This window comes from Myxine glutinosa, chromosome 1 (assembly GCF_964187855.1).
Source record: "Myxine glutinosa chromosome 1, kmMyxGlut1.1, whole genome shotgun sequence".
Classification (NCBI taxonomy): Eukaryota; Metazoa; Chordata; class Myxini; order Myxiniformes; family Myxinidae; genus Myxine; species Myxine glutinosa.
In genome coordinates, this window is record NC_136261.1 from 43,629,310 (window position 1) to 43,646,283 (window position 16,974).

The following is a 16,974-nucleotide window of genomic DNA, read 5'->3' on the forward strand; positions in this document are numbered from 1 at the left end:
AATGCTAAGTCAGGGCATCATACGGAAGGTCGACAAGCCTACAGACTGGGTCAGTAGCCTCACCTACGTGCGGAAAGCAAACGGCAAACTTAGGCTCTGCCTGGACCCAAAGGACTTGAACCGTGCCATCAAGAGGTGCCACCACCATACTCCCATGCTTGAAGAGCTGACGCACAAGTTTGCAGGCTCAATGGTTTTCTCCAAGCTGGATGCCAAAAATGGGTACTGGTCAATCAAGCTCGATCCTCCCTCCCAGTTGCTCACGACCTTGAACTCGCCATATGGCCGTTACTGCTTCTGGCGAATGCCGTTTGGACTGGTGATGTCCCAGGACATGTTCCAAGCCAAGATGGACCAACTTCTTGAGCAATGCCCAGGTGTCATCGGCATTGCTGATGATGTTGCCGTTTACGGAAAAACGGAGCAAGAACATGACCGAAACCTTCACCACCTCTTGAAAACAGCTGCCAGATTCGGCCTGCAGTTCAAAAGCGACAAGTGCAGCATCAAAAAGCCACAGATTCATTTTTTTGGTCTCATCTTTGACCAACAAGGTGCCCACCCAGACCCAGGAAAAGTGGACGCAATCCAGAGCTTACCGGACCCGAAAAACCTCTGTGAACTTCGCAAGGCACTTGGTATCATTACGTACATGGGCCCCTTTATACCAAGGCTGTCTGACCTAACAGCCCCCCTTCGGGAACTGGTAAAATCAGAGCAACTAGAATGGACAGCCAGCCACAGCCAGGCTTTCCAAAAGGTCAAGGACGCCATCTGCCAGGAGACCTGCCTAACCTACTTTGACCCACACAAGTCCACAATACTACAGGTCGATGCCTCCACAAAAGGCCTTGGGGCTTGCCTAATGCAAGATAACAAGCCCATCGCCTTCAGGTCAATGAGCCTTTCCGAGGTGGAGCAATGGTATGCCAACATTGAGCGTGAGATGCAAGCCGTCGTGTTCGGGTGCGAACGCTTCCACACTTACCTATACAGTCGGCCCTTCGTTGTCGAGAGTGACCACAAGCCCCTGGAAATGATCAGCTTGAAAAACCTCACCGCTGCCCCCACCCCGACTGCAACGAATGCTACTGCGGCTTCAGGGGTATGACACACGCAACAAGTACAAAGCTGGCAAAGACATGCTCCTAGCCGATGGACTGTCTCGTTTGCTGGCACCAACGCAAGCACCAACTATCCAACTTGACGTGAAAGTGGAGCACCTCCAATTCAGCCACCAGAAGATGCAACAAGTGCAGCAAGCCACAGATGCGGATGCCCTCCTAACCATGCTCAGGAGAGTCATCATGACTGGATGGCCGGAAAGGCGCCAGGATCTGCCCAGGGAACTGAGGCCATACTGGAATTATCGCGATGAGCTGAGTGTTGAAGATGGTGTCATGTGGAAGGGGGGCCGGCTCCTTATCCCTGCCAGTTTACAACATGAAACCCTCAGGAAGCTACATGAGGGCCACCTCGGTATCCTCAAAACCCAGCTCAGGGCACGCAATTGCGTGTTCTGGCCCAAGGTGAACGAGGACATTGAAAACTGGATTGTCTCCTGCCACATCTGCCAGACCCATCAGCGTCGGCAGTCCCAGGAACCAATGATCCCACATGAGATCCCGACCAGGCCATGGCAATCACTGGCTACAGACTTATTCCACCTGGATGGACAAGACTACCTCCTGCTCGCAGATGTGTACTCCAGGTTTCCCATTGTTCGAAAACTTCCAACAGGGGCAACGAGTAACAACGTAATTGGTATTCTGCGGCTGGTATTTTCAGAGCAGGGCATTCCGGAGATTCTCATGAGCGACAATGGAGGCCATTTTAGCAGCCGTGTTTTTAAAAAAATTGCTGAGGACTGGAGCTTCAACTTACGTACTTCAAGCCCACACTACTCGCAATCAAACGGCTTCATAGAACGCCAAGTGCAAACCATAAAGAACACACTACACAAAACAAAGCTCTCTGGTGCTGACCCACACATGGCCCTCCTCATTTTGAGGACCACGCCCATCGACAGCCACCTCGCATTACCTGCTGAGCTACTGAATGAGAGGAAAATGAAATCCAACCTGCCTACCAAGGTGCCAAACGTAGCACCGAATCGGGACGCATCCCTAGAGGCACTTGAACGTCGGCAAGCAACCCAAAAAGAATACTTTGACTGCCGGGCTGGCCCCGATCTTGGGCCACTTCAACCGGGCCAACGAGTTCGGGTTCTCGAGGAGGCTGGGCGGTCCCACACTTGGGAACCAGCAATTGTGTCCACCACCCGCTCGGAGCCAAGGTCATACGAAGTCGTCACGGAAACAGGAAACATCCTGAGGCAGAATCGCCGCCACATCCGACACGCTCAACAGACCCAGCCAAGGCGGCCAGAACCTGAGATATTCCAGAATTCCCTCGACGATACCGATGTTGACCATGCCATTACCAAGGGACACCTAGGTGCTGACGAGGAGCCACCATCATCTCCACATACCCAAGCGCCTACCACACCACCAGCATCCCAAATTCGATCTGGTCGTATGGTCAGACGGCCTGTCAGGCTGGATATTTAATTACAAGTGGTCTAGCTAATGTAAATATGTGGGTGGATAGCCATCCTGAACTGCATTGCAATTCACCCGGTAATACTGTGATTTTCTTTTTTGTTTTGTTTCTCTCTCTCCTTATGTTTCCAGCCCATTTGATGCTCTGTATGAACTTGTCTATTTTTTATTTTTTTTTGGAGAAAGGGAGATGTCATATGAATATGTGAACGGGGGGCGTGGCCTAGGCGAAGGAGCGCAGGGGCTGGCAGGCCGGATGTGAGATACAAGGCCGAGTGACGTGGCTTGCTGTGCTGTTCATTAAACTGGTCATCTCCTAAGTTGAGACTTGGATCCATCTTATTACACCGTTTGATGACAGTCGTCACAAAAACGTCAACAATGATGCCATTGTGGCGGACACGAAAGCACTGACGCGGTGACATCACCCCGCACACCAAGTGGGGATGGGCGACGCCAGGGAGAGAGGCGTGGCCTCACGATATACGCGGAGCGCGGAGCCCTGAGCGGTTGAGTGCTGCAGTTTGAGTACTTTTAATAAAGACTCTTTTATGAACCGCGTTGTCCGCTTGCTCTTTGCGTAAGCATTAGCGTGCGCAGCATCGCGCTTTACCATCATATATTTCATCGTTCTTGTTTCATTCAACATTATTATCCGGAAGTAAAGGTTCACGTGTGCAAAAACAAACTCCATTTCATGTGTGCATGGACGTGTCATTCACATATGTAAAATAAATAAATTAGCAGACGTGAAATTGCTGAGAGATATTTGGATCGGTGCGATTATACACCGCCCAAAGGAAAATATTCACCGAGAAAACGAATGAATTCACCGAGTGAATGTCATCGAATTTCACCGAGTTTCAGAAAATTAACAAGAGATATTTCTTTGTTTATATTTTATTAGTGACCAGGAGAAGTACCCAGCGTTGCCGGGCGGGTGGAGGGAGGGGCACGTACACTTTAAACGTGTGTGTGTGTGTGTGTGTGTGTGTGTGTGTGTGTGTGTGTGTGTGTGTGTGTGTGTGTGTGTGTGTGTGTGTGTGTGTGTGTGTGTGTGTGTGTGTGTGTGTGTGTGTGTGTGAATAAAAGAGAGAGATAGAATTGTGAGGAACAGAAATGAAAAAACGAGATGTGTATATGTGTATGCATGTGTGTCGGTGTACATGTGTGTGTCTGTGTGTGTGTGTCTGTGAAGAAGAGAGAGACAGAATTGTGAGGAACAGAAATGAAAAAACAAGATGTGTTTGTGTGTATGTGTATATGTGTGTGGGTGCACATGTGTACGTGCATGTGTGTATGTATGTGTGTGTATATGAGTGTGGGTGTACATGTGTATGTGCGTGTGTGTATGTATGTGTGTGTATATGAGTGTGGGTGCACATGTGTACATGCTTGTGTGTATGTATGTATGTGTGTGTATATGAGTGTGGGTGTACATGTGTGTGCATGTGTGTGTGTGTGTGTATATATGTGTGTATGTGTATATGTGTGTGTGGGTGTGGTTGTGGATGTGCACGCACATGCATTCACATGTTATCAGAAGTAAATACATTGTGTAGATTACATCATTTGTGCAGCTGATAAATTGGCAGGTGTCCATTTTGTGAAACTGAATGTGCAGGTGCAGCATCTCACTCAATATGTCGAAATGTCACACACGTCCTTGCCCGTGGGATTCCCCGGGTGACCCCACTAGTAATATAATAGGAGGCATCTGTTGAGGTTTTGGAAATTATAACCACATCCCTGAACCTCACATTTAAACCCAAGCGAAACACTCACATTGAAACCAAATCCATATCTCCATCCGAACCCTCAAATTAAAACCCCAACCCAACCCGAGCCCGAAACATTCAAACCAATAGTTTGTTAGATTTATCATGGATGTGCCCCTCCAAATATTCCCTGGTTTCGCCACGAATGAAAAGAAGTGGACTGGTCTTGGCGATCACATTTCTTGTAGGTTTCGTTTGGGAACAATTCTGGATAAGTGTTTGCGCAGGAAGCTGAATATCATTGAGAGGACTTTGGACGAGACCTGGGAGACCCCCCTGATGTTCAATTATATTCTCTCGAATATTATTCTCCAGCACCTGCACAGTCTTTCCATCCACAAAAGGGAGAGAGGATGGGCAATGTTTGAGGAACCCTTGTCCTGGTGGGATCAGCTCGAGTGAAGATTTCTCCCGTTTTGCACAGATTCTATTGTACGACTCATGTACTAGCGACAGTAAGCCAAATACAAGTCTGAGGGTCTTCTGGATGATCATTTTGAGGAATGCCACTGTTCCCTGTGACTGACTTGACCCAGAAGGTTGATCTTTCTGAGATTGTGTTGCTGGTCCTTGACGTGATCGTGGTTGGAACTCAGATGTTGGTTTTGTTTGGTTGCCCCGAAGAACCAGGGGGTGTGCATCGTGTTTCATAGTCCGGTAGTCAGGGTAGTTTGCCTGTAGAGAAAAGAAAGGAATTAATTTGATGGCACAAGCCTCTGGAAAACTTGCACAATGAATGAGGATTTGAGAATAAAAGAACAATATTGAGCTGATGAAATTTGCATCAAATAATAAAATAACAAATTGTAATGAATGATTCATTGGGAAAGTAAATTAACACATATTTCAACCTTTCACACGAAGTGGTATTCAATATCCTGGAAGGCGTTGTGAGGATGGAATTTTGAATGATCTTTAGACATTAAAATAAAATAATTAAAGTAAACATTGTTAAGCGAAAAAATACGATCATTTCCTTCTTCATTCTCAGCTTGATGTCATTTACCTGGATCATGTTTGCGGTACAATCCTGTCCCAGGTGATGCAGATCGATATCTGGATCAACCGTCTTTTCTCCCGTCGCTCCATGTTCGTTGTTGTAAACCCCCACATCTCTATCCATAGATCGACGATAGTTCAAATGGGATGTCGTTCTCACCAGGCCAAAGTGTGATGGGTTTGTTCCGGACACATTGCCGCCATCATTGGAGGTTGGCTTCACTCTTGGCTCTTTGATGTGATATTCACTGATGTTTTCCAATTCCCGCACAAAGTCACAGCAGTCTGAGTGATAAAAACAACGTGAGAACAAGCAATGTGATGATTATCTACCATATAAAACACAGTGTGTGTGTGTGTGTGTGTGTGTGTGTGTGTGTGTGTGTGTGTGTGTGTGTGTGTGTGTGTGTGGTGTGGTGTGGTGTGGTGTGGTGTGTGTGTGTGTGTGTGTGTGTGTGTGTGTGTGTGTGTGTGTGTGTGTGTGTGTGTGTGTGTGTGTCCCAACATAAGTCTAGGTTTTAAAGGCTTTCAGTAGTGCATTAGGAGGGATTTGAGTGCGGGGGTTTATGGGGCAATCTTTGAACACATACTGTGTGACAACCTGTTAAAAGAGTTAAAGACTCTGAGGACCCAAAAAACCCCGAGGACCTAGAAGATCCCAAAGACCCAATGCACCCCAAACACCCAAACTACCCTGTAGAGTGTAGACTGTTAAATACACAAACGACCATGAAGACGCAGAAGACCCCAAGGACCCACAAGACCCCAAGGATTCTGAAGACCCAAAATACCCCAAAGACCCCAAAAACTGAAAAGAGCCGATGGACCCCAAAGACCCCGAGGATCCAAAAGATCCAAACTCCCAACCTTGTCTAACGCTCCCCTTATTATATTGTTGCGGTTGTGAGAATAAAGGTACCCCCCCCCCCCCCCCCTCTTAGTTAGTTGCACCACAACATGTAGCCTCGCTTTAGTTTCGTTATTTATTATTAAATGTAAGCATAGTCTCCTTTCCTGTGTTAGTATGCGCTGAGGCAGGCCAGTAAGTGTAGGCTTCAGTGTTCATTGGGCTGGAATGCCATGTGTTCTTTGGGCTGGAATACCATGTGCTAGGGCCTGGAACAAGTTTGGAAGGCCCGAGGGAGGAGCTACAGGGGAGTGGCCGGTAAGCTGCAAGCAGCCAATGGAAGCTCAAGGGGAGTGGCTAACAACAGCAGCCAGGGGAGGGGCTTGGAACATTCTAATGAGACTCTGGGGAGGGCCTATAAAACCCTGCCCCTGGCCCCCCGAACGAGAGTCGAGAGGTGAGAGGTGAGAGTCGAGAGAGAAGAGGTGAGAGGTGTGGTTGGAACTCTCTCTGTGATCGAGGCTCTCTGTGCACGAACTCTCCCTGCCCTGCGCTCTGCTGCCTGTTAGTAGCGCTTGCGAGGACGATCTCTCCCGGGGCCACAGACGCCAATGATCTCCTTGCCTGAGCTCCCTGCACGTGCCGCGAACATCCCAGGGACACGCCGAACGAGCTGACCGGGGCAAACGGCGCCAACGACCGCGCTTGGAGCACGTCGTCCTTCTTCATCCTTTTCCCCACGTGAGTGAAAGGGCCCTTGTCCCGGGATTAATTAAGGACGATAAGTATCTGCTCTGTGTCTCTTAGCCCTGATCATTTGTATAAATTGTATGATAAACCTGCGTTCTTTCGCATCCATTTGGCTGTTCACGTCATTTCCCACCATTGGCTTCGCACTGTATGAATAATACCGCTCAATTGGGTTCAATAAGAATTAACGGCACGAGTCACATGACACGCAAACCGCTCAGGCATATCAGACCAGCGTGACTCGTGCGAGGTCCAGTCCCCGTTCTCGTGGCGGCGTGTGTATAGAAGGTACGTGGGGATTCGGCCCGATACCCTTCCGCACGCTCGCTATGGGGGTGGTGGCTGGAATTGCTCTGCACTCCGCCCCACAAGTGTAAAGGGGTTCGCGGCCTCGTGGACTCGAAGGCCCGAGGGGGAAGAGGGTTTAACCCCCCTCTGTACGTCGATGGGCTTGAGATCCGCAACAAATTCGTGTCCGGCAGTGGGATATTTGGACCTAGAGTGCGCTTCCCGCACTCAAAAATTACGAGCGCACGAAATTTAGCTTTAAAAAAACTAATTTAAATTCGTACAATGGCTGGCCAAGATGACCAAATGCCGGTGGGATTAATAAGTGAGGAAGAATTAATGGCCCAGGACCAGCAGGAAGAGTTGGTAGTGGAGGAAGTTGATGAGGGTGCGGCAGTTGGTGAAGAAAATGGTGGCAACTCGCACGTGGCGGCGAGAGCCGAGGCCGTGGCGCCAATGGATTTGGGCCTATTTATGGTGCAAATGACGGCATACATGAAAGAAGAGGGGGACAAATCAAGAAGGGAAATGAATAAAATGGGTGGTCAAATGGAAAAGATGGGTGGTCGGATGGACACGATGAGGGAGGAATCCAGGTGCGATATGCAAAAGATGAGGGCAGAGTCAAGAAAGGACATTTTAAAAATGGGGGAGGACATTGGGCGCAAGCTGAGCGAGGAAGTCGCGGTGGTATGCGATGAGGTGAAGCGGTACGAGGAGCGCATGGAGAGAGAGTTGAGGCAGAGTACAGTTAAACTACAGGGGGGTATAGAAGAACTGACTCGGGAGGTAGAAAAACTAACAGTAGGACAACAATAATTAAGGGAACAAGTGGGGAAGAATACCGACATAATAGGGGGGCTGAAAGCAGCACAAAAATAAATGAAGAGGGAACTGATAGCGACAAAGAAGGAATGTCAAATGGTGCACGAGGGACTGACGAAGAGGATGGATGACATGGTAGAGACTTTGGGAACGAAGGAACGAGAGATAAGGACCCATGTAGAGATGACCAGGGTAGCCTTAGAAGGGGAGATTTCAGGGGCGCACCGGGAAATAGAGGAGGTAAAACAGAAGCTGGAGGAAGTAGAAGAGGGGATGAGTGAAATTAAGAAGAGACGGAGGGAGACCAAGAATGAAATAAAGGAGGAGGTGATGGAATATGTGCAAGGTCTGTGTTCGCATCGTGATGACGTGCTTGCTGACCAAATAAAAAGTTTGCAGGTGCTGGAGGAGAAGCGTGGAGGAAGAAGCCCCGAGGTGAGTGGCGCTAATGGCGAGAATGTGTTTGGCATGAACGGGTGCTTGGCGCACTTGGGAGAGAGGCGAGACCCGGGCGTTCGTGAAGGGCCCATTGTGCGGTATGCGAGGGAGTGCATACTGGAGCACGTGGAGCGAGAGTGTGTTACGGAGTGTGTGGAGAAAGAGTGTGCACCAGAGTGCGAGGAGCAAGAGTGTGCACCGGAGTGCGTGGAGAGGGAGTGCGCACCGGAGTGTGAGCAGGAGAGCACACCGGAGTGTGTGTGGGAAGAGTGTGCACCGGCATGTGCGATGGCTGAGTGCATAAAAGAAAAGTGTGCACCGGAGTGTGCGATGGCCGAGTGTGTAAAAGAAGAGTGTGCACCGGAGTGTGCGATGGCCGAAGGTGTAAAGGAAGAGTGTGCACCAGCGTGTGTGATGACTGAGTGTGTGGAGAACGAGTGTGCACTGGAGTGTGCTATAATGAAGTGTGTGGGGGGCGCATGTGCGCCTGGGTGTGCGAGTGTGGAGTGGGTCACGCGTGGTGAGGACGCAGCCCAAGCATCGACACAGACCGGGGTAGTCCTTAGTGGGACGGGTAGCATACGCGAGCCCCTGGTGAGTTGTGTGCTGCAGGGACCGGAGGGGATCGGTGCTGCGTCGGTCTCACAAGGACCGGCGTGCACAATTCATTTCTCCGGCCCCCGCACTGTATGGTTGTATGGCGGCAAGGGCGGTCGACCGGGTTCGAGGGGTGGTTCGGAATTTCAGAGCCACGCACCTGGTCGGGTGAGGTGCCCGGATCGTGGCCGGTTGGGTCATCGTGCGTGGGACCGCAAGGCCCCGCACAGGGATGGAGCCCAGCACCTGGGCCCATCAATTCCTCCCCCCTCGGATCGTCAATGCCGGACGGACCACCAATACAGGCGACCAACCACCCACGTGGAACGCTCGGCCGTTCGAGGCCGAGCTGTGACAAAGCACCTCCATGAATGGGGGCTCATAGTGTAGAGGACTGGAGAGTGAGTAGTGTACCCCACGTGGGGGAATGGTAGTGCAACCATTCCTCACACGGGGGGGGGGGGGGGCATGAGCATTAGTTTAGGGGGATGGCAGTATTAGGCCCATGGAGGGGCCAGCAATGGTTGCCTCCATGGGGCACCGAAGCTAGCCGAGGGAGGGCTAGGATAATGATAGGGATTTAGAAGACAGTAGGGACAAGATTTAAGTAGGACACCTGAACTGTAGAGGGGACGTAGAGAGTTTAGCTGGTTGTTAAAGAAAAGGGAGTGCATAGTGTAAAGGGACGACGAGGAAAGCACGAGTTGTAGGGGAAATCAGTTAGGTAGATGATGCTGTGTGTGTAAGAATAAACGGAATTGTGTGTGGAAAAGAAATGGAATTGTGTAGAGGTGTGTGAGAAAAATGGTGTGCCAGATATTTGGTGTGTGAAAGTAGTGGTGTGAGAAATTTGGTGTGCAAAATAAAAGGTGTGGAATGCTTGGTGTGGAATGCATGGTGCAAACGATTGAATGGGGGGAAGTGGAACCCATTCACGAAAGCCCGGGGGGTGTAGTGTAAAGCCAGGTAGAGGGCATAGGTAAATTGCATGGATATTGACACCTGTGGTGCGGGTGGTGGAAAGAAGTGTTTTGTAGGGTGCATTAGACTGTGGAATGGCTGGGTGTGTGGCTTAATTAGTGCGTATGGTTATTGGGGCACTCCGTCACTGGTAGCTTGTCAGCCAGGTAAGGCCGCAGGTAGGCTCTGGGAGCCGGTAGGGTAGTGTGTGTGTGGGGCCCGAGGATCCCAGTGGAGGACCTGGGTTGCCCGATGCCAAGGTGGGCATAAAGGGGGTAAGTGCCAGGGAGGGCGTTCCACGGTTAGTGCAGTGTGAGGAGCAGGCAAGCTCGGGAGGCGGCTTCACTGGTGGAGCCACACGACCCAGCCCCGAAATTGTGCGAGGGCACAGTGCGAACATTCGTTGGGTGAGACCCAAATTCGGAGGGCACCACAGTGTGGGCAATGGGAATTCGGGTTCTTAGAACCACATAGTTCAAAGAGGCCGATTGGCAGGGTACGACCCCAGGTAGTTTAAGTGTGTAAATGTTAGTAGAGTAGTTAGGATGTGAGATATCCCTTCGCACCATCCACCGCCATTCAACGAGGAGGACAAGCTTCACACCAGGGCTCTGTAAGCTGTTTGGGTAGTAAGACGCATCATGACGTGAGTGAGACATTGTTTTTGTTCCATCCCTACCTTCCTAGGAGGGATTTGTGGACGAATTTGGTATAGAGGGGGATATGGGAGACAAGACATAGAGACGAATTGTAAACACAAGGGGGGCTAGGGTAGTGTAGCCAACGGTGGGGGGGGTATGGACCGCTAGGGACGAGCTTGCTCCGCTCGCTCTTCCACGTCCCTCGCACCGCACCAGGTATGGTGGTGCCTGGTCATCTTGTTTTTCGTGTGCTACCGTGTGCCTTTCCCTTTGCTTGTTGCGCCTTGACTTCCCTCCCCGCCCCAGGACCATTTTGGAGGCCGAACTGTGCAGCACCATCGCACCTGTGCAGCATCCATGCTGCCGTGTTACACCAGTGCAGCTGACCTGTGCAGCACTTTGCTTGCCAAACCCATTTTGCTGCACACTTGTTACACCTGTGCAGCCGACCTGTGCAGCACATTGCTGCCAGTCCTTTTGCTGCACCTTTGCTGCACTTATGGACCACAAGGCCTGTGGCTCGCACCTCTGCTGTGCAACATCTTGCTGCAACTTACCTTGCACCTTCGGACCACTTGTTGAGTGGCACTGACGCCATGCAGTTGGACCACGTGAGAGTGGCCCTGCTGGCCAATAAAAAGAAATTGTGTGCCATTGTGTGCTAGTTATGAAGACGGAAGACTGAGATGGCCCTGATGCTTCATATGGCCTGTATGCCGGTCAGGGCCAGCCGGTTTTGTTAGCCGCACACGGAAGATGCAAGATGCACGATGCAAGCAGCAAGTGCCATATTGAGTGCTTGATTTTCCTTCCTCCAATTCTTTTTCAAAGTCCAGGTCCTGGGTCGTAGCATTGTAAATAAAGGTTAAGTTCTGTGATTGTAAATATATGTGCTTGTAAATATAAGAATGTTGCCCACCGGCTATGTGTGTAGTTTACAAAATTCGGGAAATACTCGGATGGTTGTGGGTGTGAGTCTGTTAGAGTAGCTGCTCGACGCATAAGGGGCGACATAACTCGTGTTAAAAAATGGCGCACACATGGGTCAGAAAAAATGTTAGGGGGATTACACCTACAGTCACGTGAAAAAGTAAGTACACCCCATGTAAAGTTTTGACTTTTTCAACATATTTCAACATACGCGAGATCACGGCGAGGTAACGTCTTTTCGAAGCTGCTCCATGCGCTCACGCTTTCGAAGCTAAGTGATATTTCTCAATTGTGTTTTTGTCGAGACTGTATCTATCTTTCGGCGAGGCGTATGTACCGAAAGCGTATCTTTTGGAAAATTTTCGGTGCTAATTTTTCGTACATGTACACACAATCGTCGGTTAATGGTATCGAGTATTCTGCGGCCTCGTACTCGTAGGCTTAGACTACCGTACCGTCTCCGACCTTGTGGTTTGTTTTTCTCTCAGCGATTCGTCGAATGCGCTGAAATTATTTTCGTTCTCTGTTTCGTACCAGTCGTTCACCCCGTACCTCCTTGTTTAATATCTGTACTCACAAACAAAAAAAAAAAATAACCCAAAAAAAAGATTTCCTTCCCAGGTCTTATTCGTTTATTTGTTGTTCTTTTTGTTCGTTCGTTCTTCGTTCGCGATCACGCGGTTTGAAATGTATAATCTCTCCCCTGAACAACTATTTTCTCTCATATATTATAACACCCTTTTCTTCTTTTCCTACAAAAGGATGCTTTCGTCTTGCTCACCAAATCTATTAATTCCAAAAAATATATATAATACCATCTCTTACAGTTCCTCCTTTCTACATTCCCTAAACTATCCAGAACTCCATCCCTCCTCCAGTGTCCTCAAACGTATTTTTGACTCGATGGTCTCAAACTCATTTTGCAAAAAATGTTCGTTTCCCATGAATCGTACACTTTTCAAAATCCAACCTCACCCCTCCCCTCCAAATCCTCCCCATCACCCATCCCTTTCAAATCTCCCCCCTTGCCCCTTCCCTCCCCTCCCTCCTAAACTCCTCCCACACCCCTCCCCTCCGAAACTCTCCCTCGCTCCTCCCCTCCTAAACTCCCCTCTCACCCCTCCTCCTCAAAGCAGCCTCCCTGCTTCTTCCTCCTTCCAACTTTCACCTTCATCTCCCCAAACCTTCTGCCTTGCTCTTCTCCCTCCTCAAATAACACCTCACTGTGCCTCACCCAATCTCCATCAAACCTTTTGTCCGCCCCATTCTTCCCTTTCTCCAAGCTATTCTGAAATCTCTGACACACCTTCAACAGCTCTCCCTACCTCTTCCTCCTCTTCCACATCTTACCCTACCCCCCCCCCCCCCCCCCCCCTGTTCTGGACCCAATGCTCCCCCTTCCTCTTCATTAACAGTATGGACCTCAAACATCCGGGGCCTTCGCTCAAACTTGACTGACCTCTCCATACAGGTTGCTTCTGACAAACCAGATGTGATCTGCTTAACAGAAACTTTCCTCCTGCATGATGTCTCTGATGCCTTGGTATCTCTCCCAGGTTACTCCCTCCTCCGGTATGATAGACCTGAGCCTCGTCCTGGAGGTGGGGTTGCTATCTTTATAAAAAACTCTCTTCCTCACTCGCCCTCCACTGCCCTCTCTCCACCTCACCCCCAGGAATACCTTTGGCTACGGCTTCCCCTTCGCTCCCACCTTTTGTTCATATGTGTGTTGTACCGTCCACCAATCAGCGATGACTCCATCTACATCTCACTGTCTGATAATATGGACCAACTTCTATCTACCCATCCCAACTCTCTCTTCCTCATATGTGGTGATTTCAATTGTCACCATGCCAGTTGGCTGGGTGTGGGTACCTCTCTCACCAGCCATGGCTCTTCAGCAAAGGACTTCTGCGACTCACTGGGACTGACACAATCTGTCAATTTCCCGACCCGGATCTCAGTCAACGGAGCATCTTCTCTTCTGGATTTGGTTATGACAAACTTCCCTGAAAATGTCTGCTGCTCTTCTTCTGCTCCAATCGGCTCATCTGATCATGTGCTTGTCAAAGTGGACATCTCTCTGACCATTCTCAGAGAGCCTCCTCAGCGTCGACGAGTCTGGCATTTCACTCAGGCCAACTGGCACGGTCTTCAAGCAGCCATCAATCATCTGGATTGGTCTCCCATCTCTACCGCCTCTGACATCAACTCATCCTGGGAATTATTTCAAAGCAAATTGCTCTCTCTCATGCACAGATATATACCATCTCGTCTTCAGTTGTCATACCCTTCCTCCCGTCCATGGTACACGGAATCTTGTGGTGAGGCTGTTGCCCTGAAACAACTTGCTTTCGTCTCCTGGAAAGCAAATCCAACGGAAGGAAATCTCATTTACTTTCACAAAGCCCGAAACAAGTGTGTGTCCACCCTCAGGAGAGCCAGGAAACAATATCTCACCATTCTCAAGACCGAACTCTCTTATCTGTCTCCCTCTTCCAAATCCTGGTGGCATCTGGTCAAATCTATTTCTGGTGTTTGTTCCCCCTCCATCCCCTCCCTCACCTCAAACGGCTTAACGGCTGACTCCGCACGTGAAAAAGCTGAATGCCTCAACTCTGTGTTTGCCTCTAAATCTTGTGTCCCAAACCCATCCCTCTCTGTACCCACCGTACCCAGTCGTACCCAGCTGCTCCTGGACTCTGTGTCCTTTCCTCCTGACAAGGTGGAAAAGTTTCTGTCAACCCTCGACTCTGATTCTGCAACTGGTCCTGACGGCATCAGCCCACGGGTCCTAAAATCATGTTCTTCTGCTCTTTCACTCCCTCTTTCTGTTCTCTTCACCCTCTCTTTTGCTCAAGGTCATCTGCCATCTGCTTGGAAATCAGCCAACATCACCGCTTTGCACAAAAAAGGTGCAAAAACAGATCCCAGCAACTACAGACCAATCAGCCTTCTCCCAATTATCAGCAAAGTCATGGAATCCATCATTGCTTCAGATATTAAATCTTTCCTCTTCTCCAATGGCTTGATCTCTGATCATCAATTTGGTTTCAGACCTGGTCACTCTACTCTGGACATGCTGCTTCTGCTTTCTCAACAATGGATGGAGGTCCTCAACGCCAAACAGGAAATTAGAGCTGTCTCCCTTGACATTTCACGTGCCTTCGATACGGTCTGGCACCCTGCTCTGCTCTCCAAACTCTCCTCCTTTGGTATCCATGGAAATCTCCACGCATGGCTGGCGGACTTCCTCTCTGGTCGTAGTCAACGTGTGGCCCTGAATGGGTTTCTCTCATCTCCTCTTCCTGTTCAGGCTGGAGTTCCCCAAGGTAGTGTTCTGGGCCCTGTGCTTTTTCTGGTCTTCATCAATGATCTCTCTGACTCTCTTGAAAATCCTCTCTATCTCTTTGCTGACGACTCTACTCTCTGTCGCTCCATTCCTCATCCCTCAGATCGGCAGTCTGCAGCCTCCTCACTCTCTGCAGACCTGGACAAAATCACAGACTGGTCAAACAAGTGGAACATGTCTTTCAATCCTGACAAATCTCACACTCTTACAATGTCTCTCCGAAAGGACCGACTGGACAACCCTCCCATCTACTTTCTCAACAATCCTCTCCAAGAAGTTCTGTCGTTCAAGCTTTTGGGTCTCACTATCTGCCATGATCTTTCTTGGGAAAACCACATTTCCAAGCTGGCCTCCAAAGCCAGTCGCCGACTGGGCATCCTCCGTCGTGCGAAGTCCTTCCTTGGCACACCTGAGCTCCTCACCACATACAAGGCTTTCATCCGCAGCTCAATGGAATACTGTTCCCCCCTCTGGGCTGGTGCTCCTGCCTCACACCTTGCTCGGTTTCACGCTGTTGAGGCCAAAGCTTTCAGAATCATTGGAATCTCCTGCGATGTAGTCAACGCCGAGGGCCTTTCACTCACTCACCGCAGGCAGGTTGGTGGTCTTTCTGTCTTCTACCGACTCCTCTCCGGCCTTGCTCCCCCAGCTCTCTCTGTGCTCTGTCCCCCCAATATTCCTTCAGGTCGCACAAGATCTGCCTGGAACCCTCTTATGGTTAAACTGCCAAAGTCTAGGCTCTCTGCTCACCTTCACTCTTTCATTCCCCTTTTCTCCCGCCTCTGGAACAAACTCCCCCACTCCCTTCAATCCCACTCCTCCCTCCAGGTCTTTAAAACAGCTGTTCACCACCATCTCTTATCATCCCCTATCAAAAACCTTGATCTTTTCTACCCCCGGTAATTCACCCCAGAGTCCTTGCAGTGTTCATATGTTTTAATCCTCTCCCACCTCCCCCCAAGTCCTCCCGATGTCCCTGCTCTCAAATGTTGTGTTTGTGTCCTTCCCCCTCTTCCCCCTCTCTTTTGTGTCCTTCCCCCTCTCTCCCCATCTTGTCTGCCGCTCCCCTTGTTTTTTGTGTTTTGTGTGTCGGTTTGTCTTTTTGTGTGATTAATGTTAGCTCTTTCACGAGCCTCGATCTTGTTAGTCCATGGGCCAGACCAGATATCGGTACCACCCGAGGTGGCAAAAGTTCCATGGTGCCAATTTATTTGTTACACCCATATAAGTAAAATAATATGTGATAGCAATTCCAAATGGGTAGCTTTTTCATTTTTCTTGCAGGAAAGCTGTTTTTGCATTAATCGCGATACCGCAACTCCGCGCTGTTGTTACTCGTATCATCTTCCAAATCATTTTTTTAGCTGAATAGACAATGTAACATGCTTAAATATCTTAGCAAATGGATGTTTGTAATAAAGACATGTATGTTATACTATATAATACATATTCTTGTATTTATTCATGTGTGGAAACTAACTTTTTCTTCAGTTTTAGTGTCTTAGTTAAGAACAAAATATATGTTGGATGCTGGCAGTGTCCAGTTTTCTTCCGTATTCCGTATACTTGGCCACTGGTGGATACATCCTGGTAGGTGAGGCAAGAACAAGAGGCTCTGCAATAATTATGTCTATTTAGTTAAGCAGAAAATATATGACAGATATGTAAAGTGCTGATTTCCCCTCATCAGTGGTGATATACATTTGCAGCCTGGTTAGAATAAGTCCAGTCATGAATGCTTGATTTGCTTTCAGATATCAGTCCACTGGTTTCACCAGTCTAATTAAGTGTAATTAAATATAATTAAGGACTGGCAGACTACTAATTTGTGCAACATAGTAATGTGGATTGATAATTCTATGTTGCAGGTGAAAACTGACTGAACATGGCCTCTGACGGAGCAAGCAGCCTGCCACTAAAGCGGCCACGAGTGGAGTGCATCATCCACTGTTCCAATGACAATACAGACAAGCTGGTTTCACTACAAGACATTGACTCATGGAGAACA

The 16,974-nt window shown here is 49.2% G+C and overlaps 1 protein-coding gene across 2 annotated transcripts in view; it reads right to left on the minus strand.

Moving 5' to 3' along the window:
* Nucleotides 1-3,445: 3,445 nt before the first annotated feature.
* Nucleotides 3,446-16,974, minus strand: part of LOC137423287 (uncharacterized) — a 75,214-nt gene continuing 61,685 nt past the window's right edge. For both annotated transcript variants that reach the window (XM_078771145.1, XM_068110264.2), the window contains exons 3-4: nucleotides 5,346-5,623; nucleotides 3,446-5,014 (exon numbers count right to left, since the gene is read on the minus strand). In XM_078771145.1, the coding sequence (XP_078627271.1) occupies nucleotides 4,418-5,014; nucleotides 5,346-5,623 (875 nt within the window). In that variant the 3' untranslated portion in view covers nucleotides 3,446-4,417. The remainder of the gene's footprint in view (nucleotides 5,015-5,345; nucleotides 5,624-16,974) is intronic.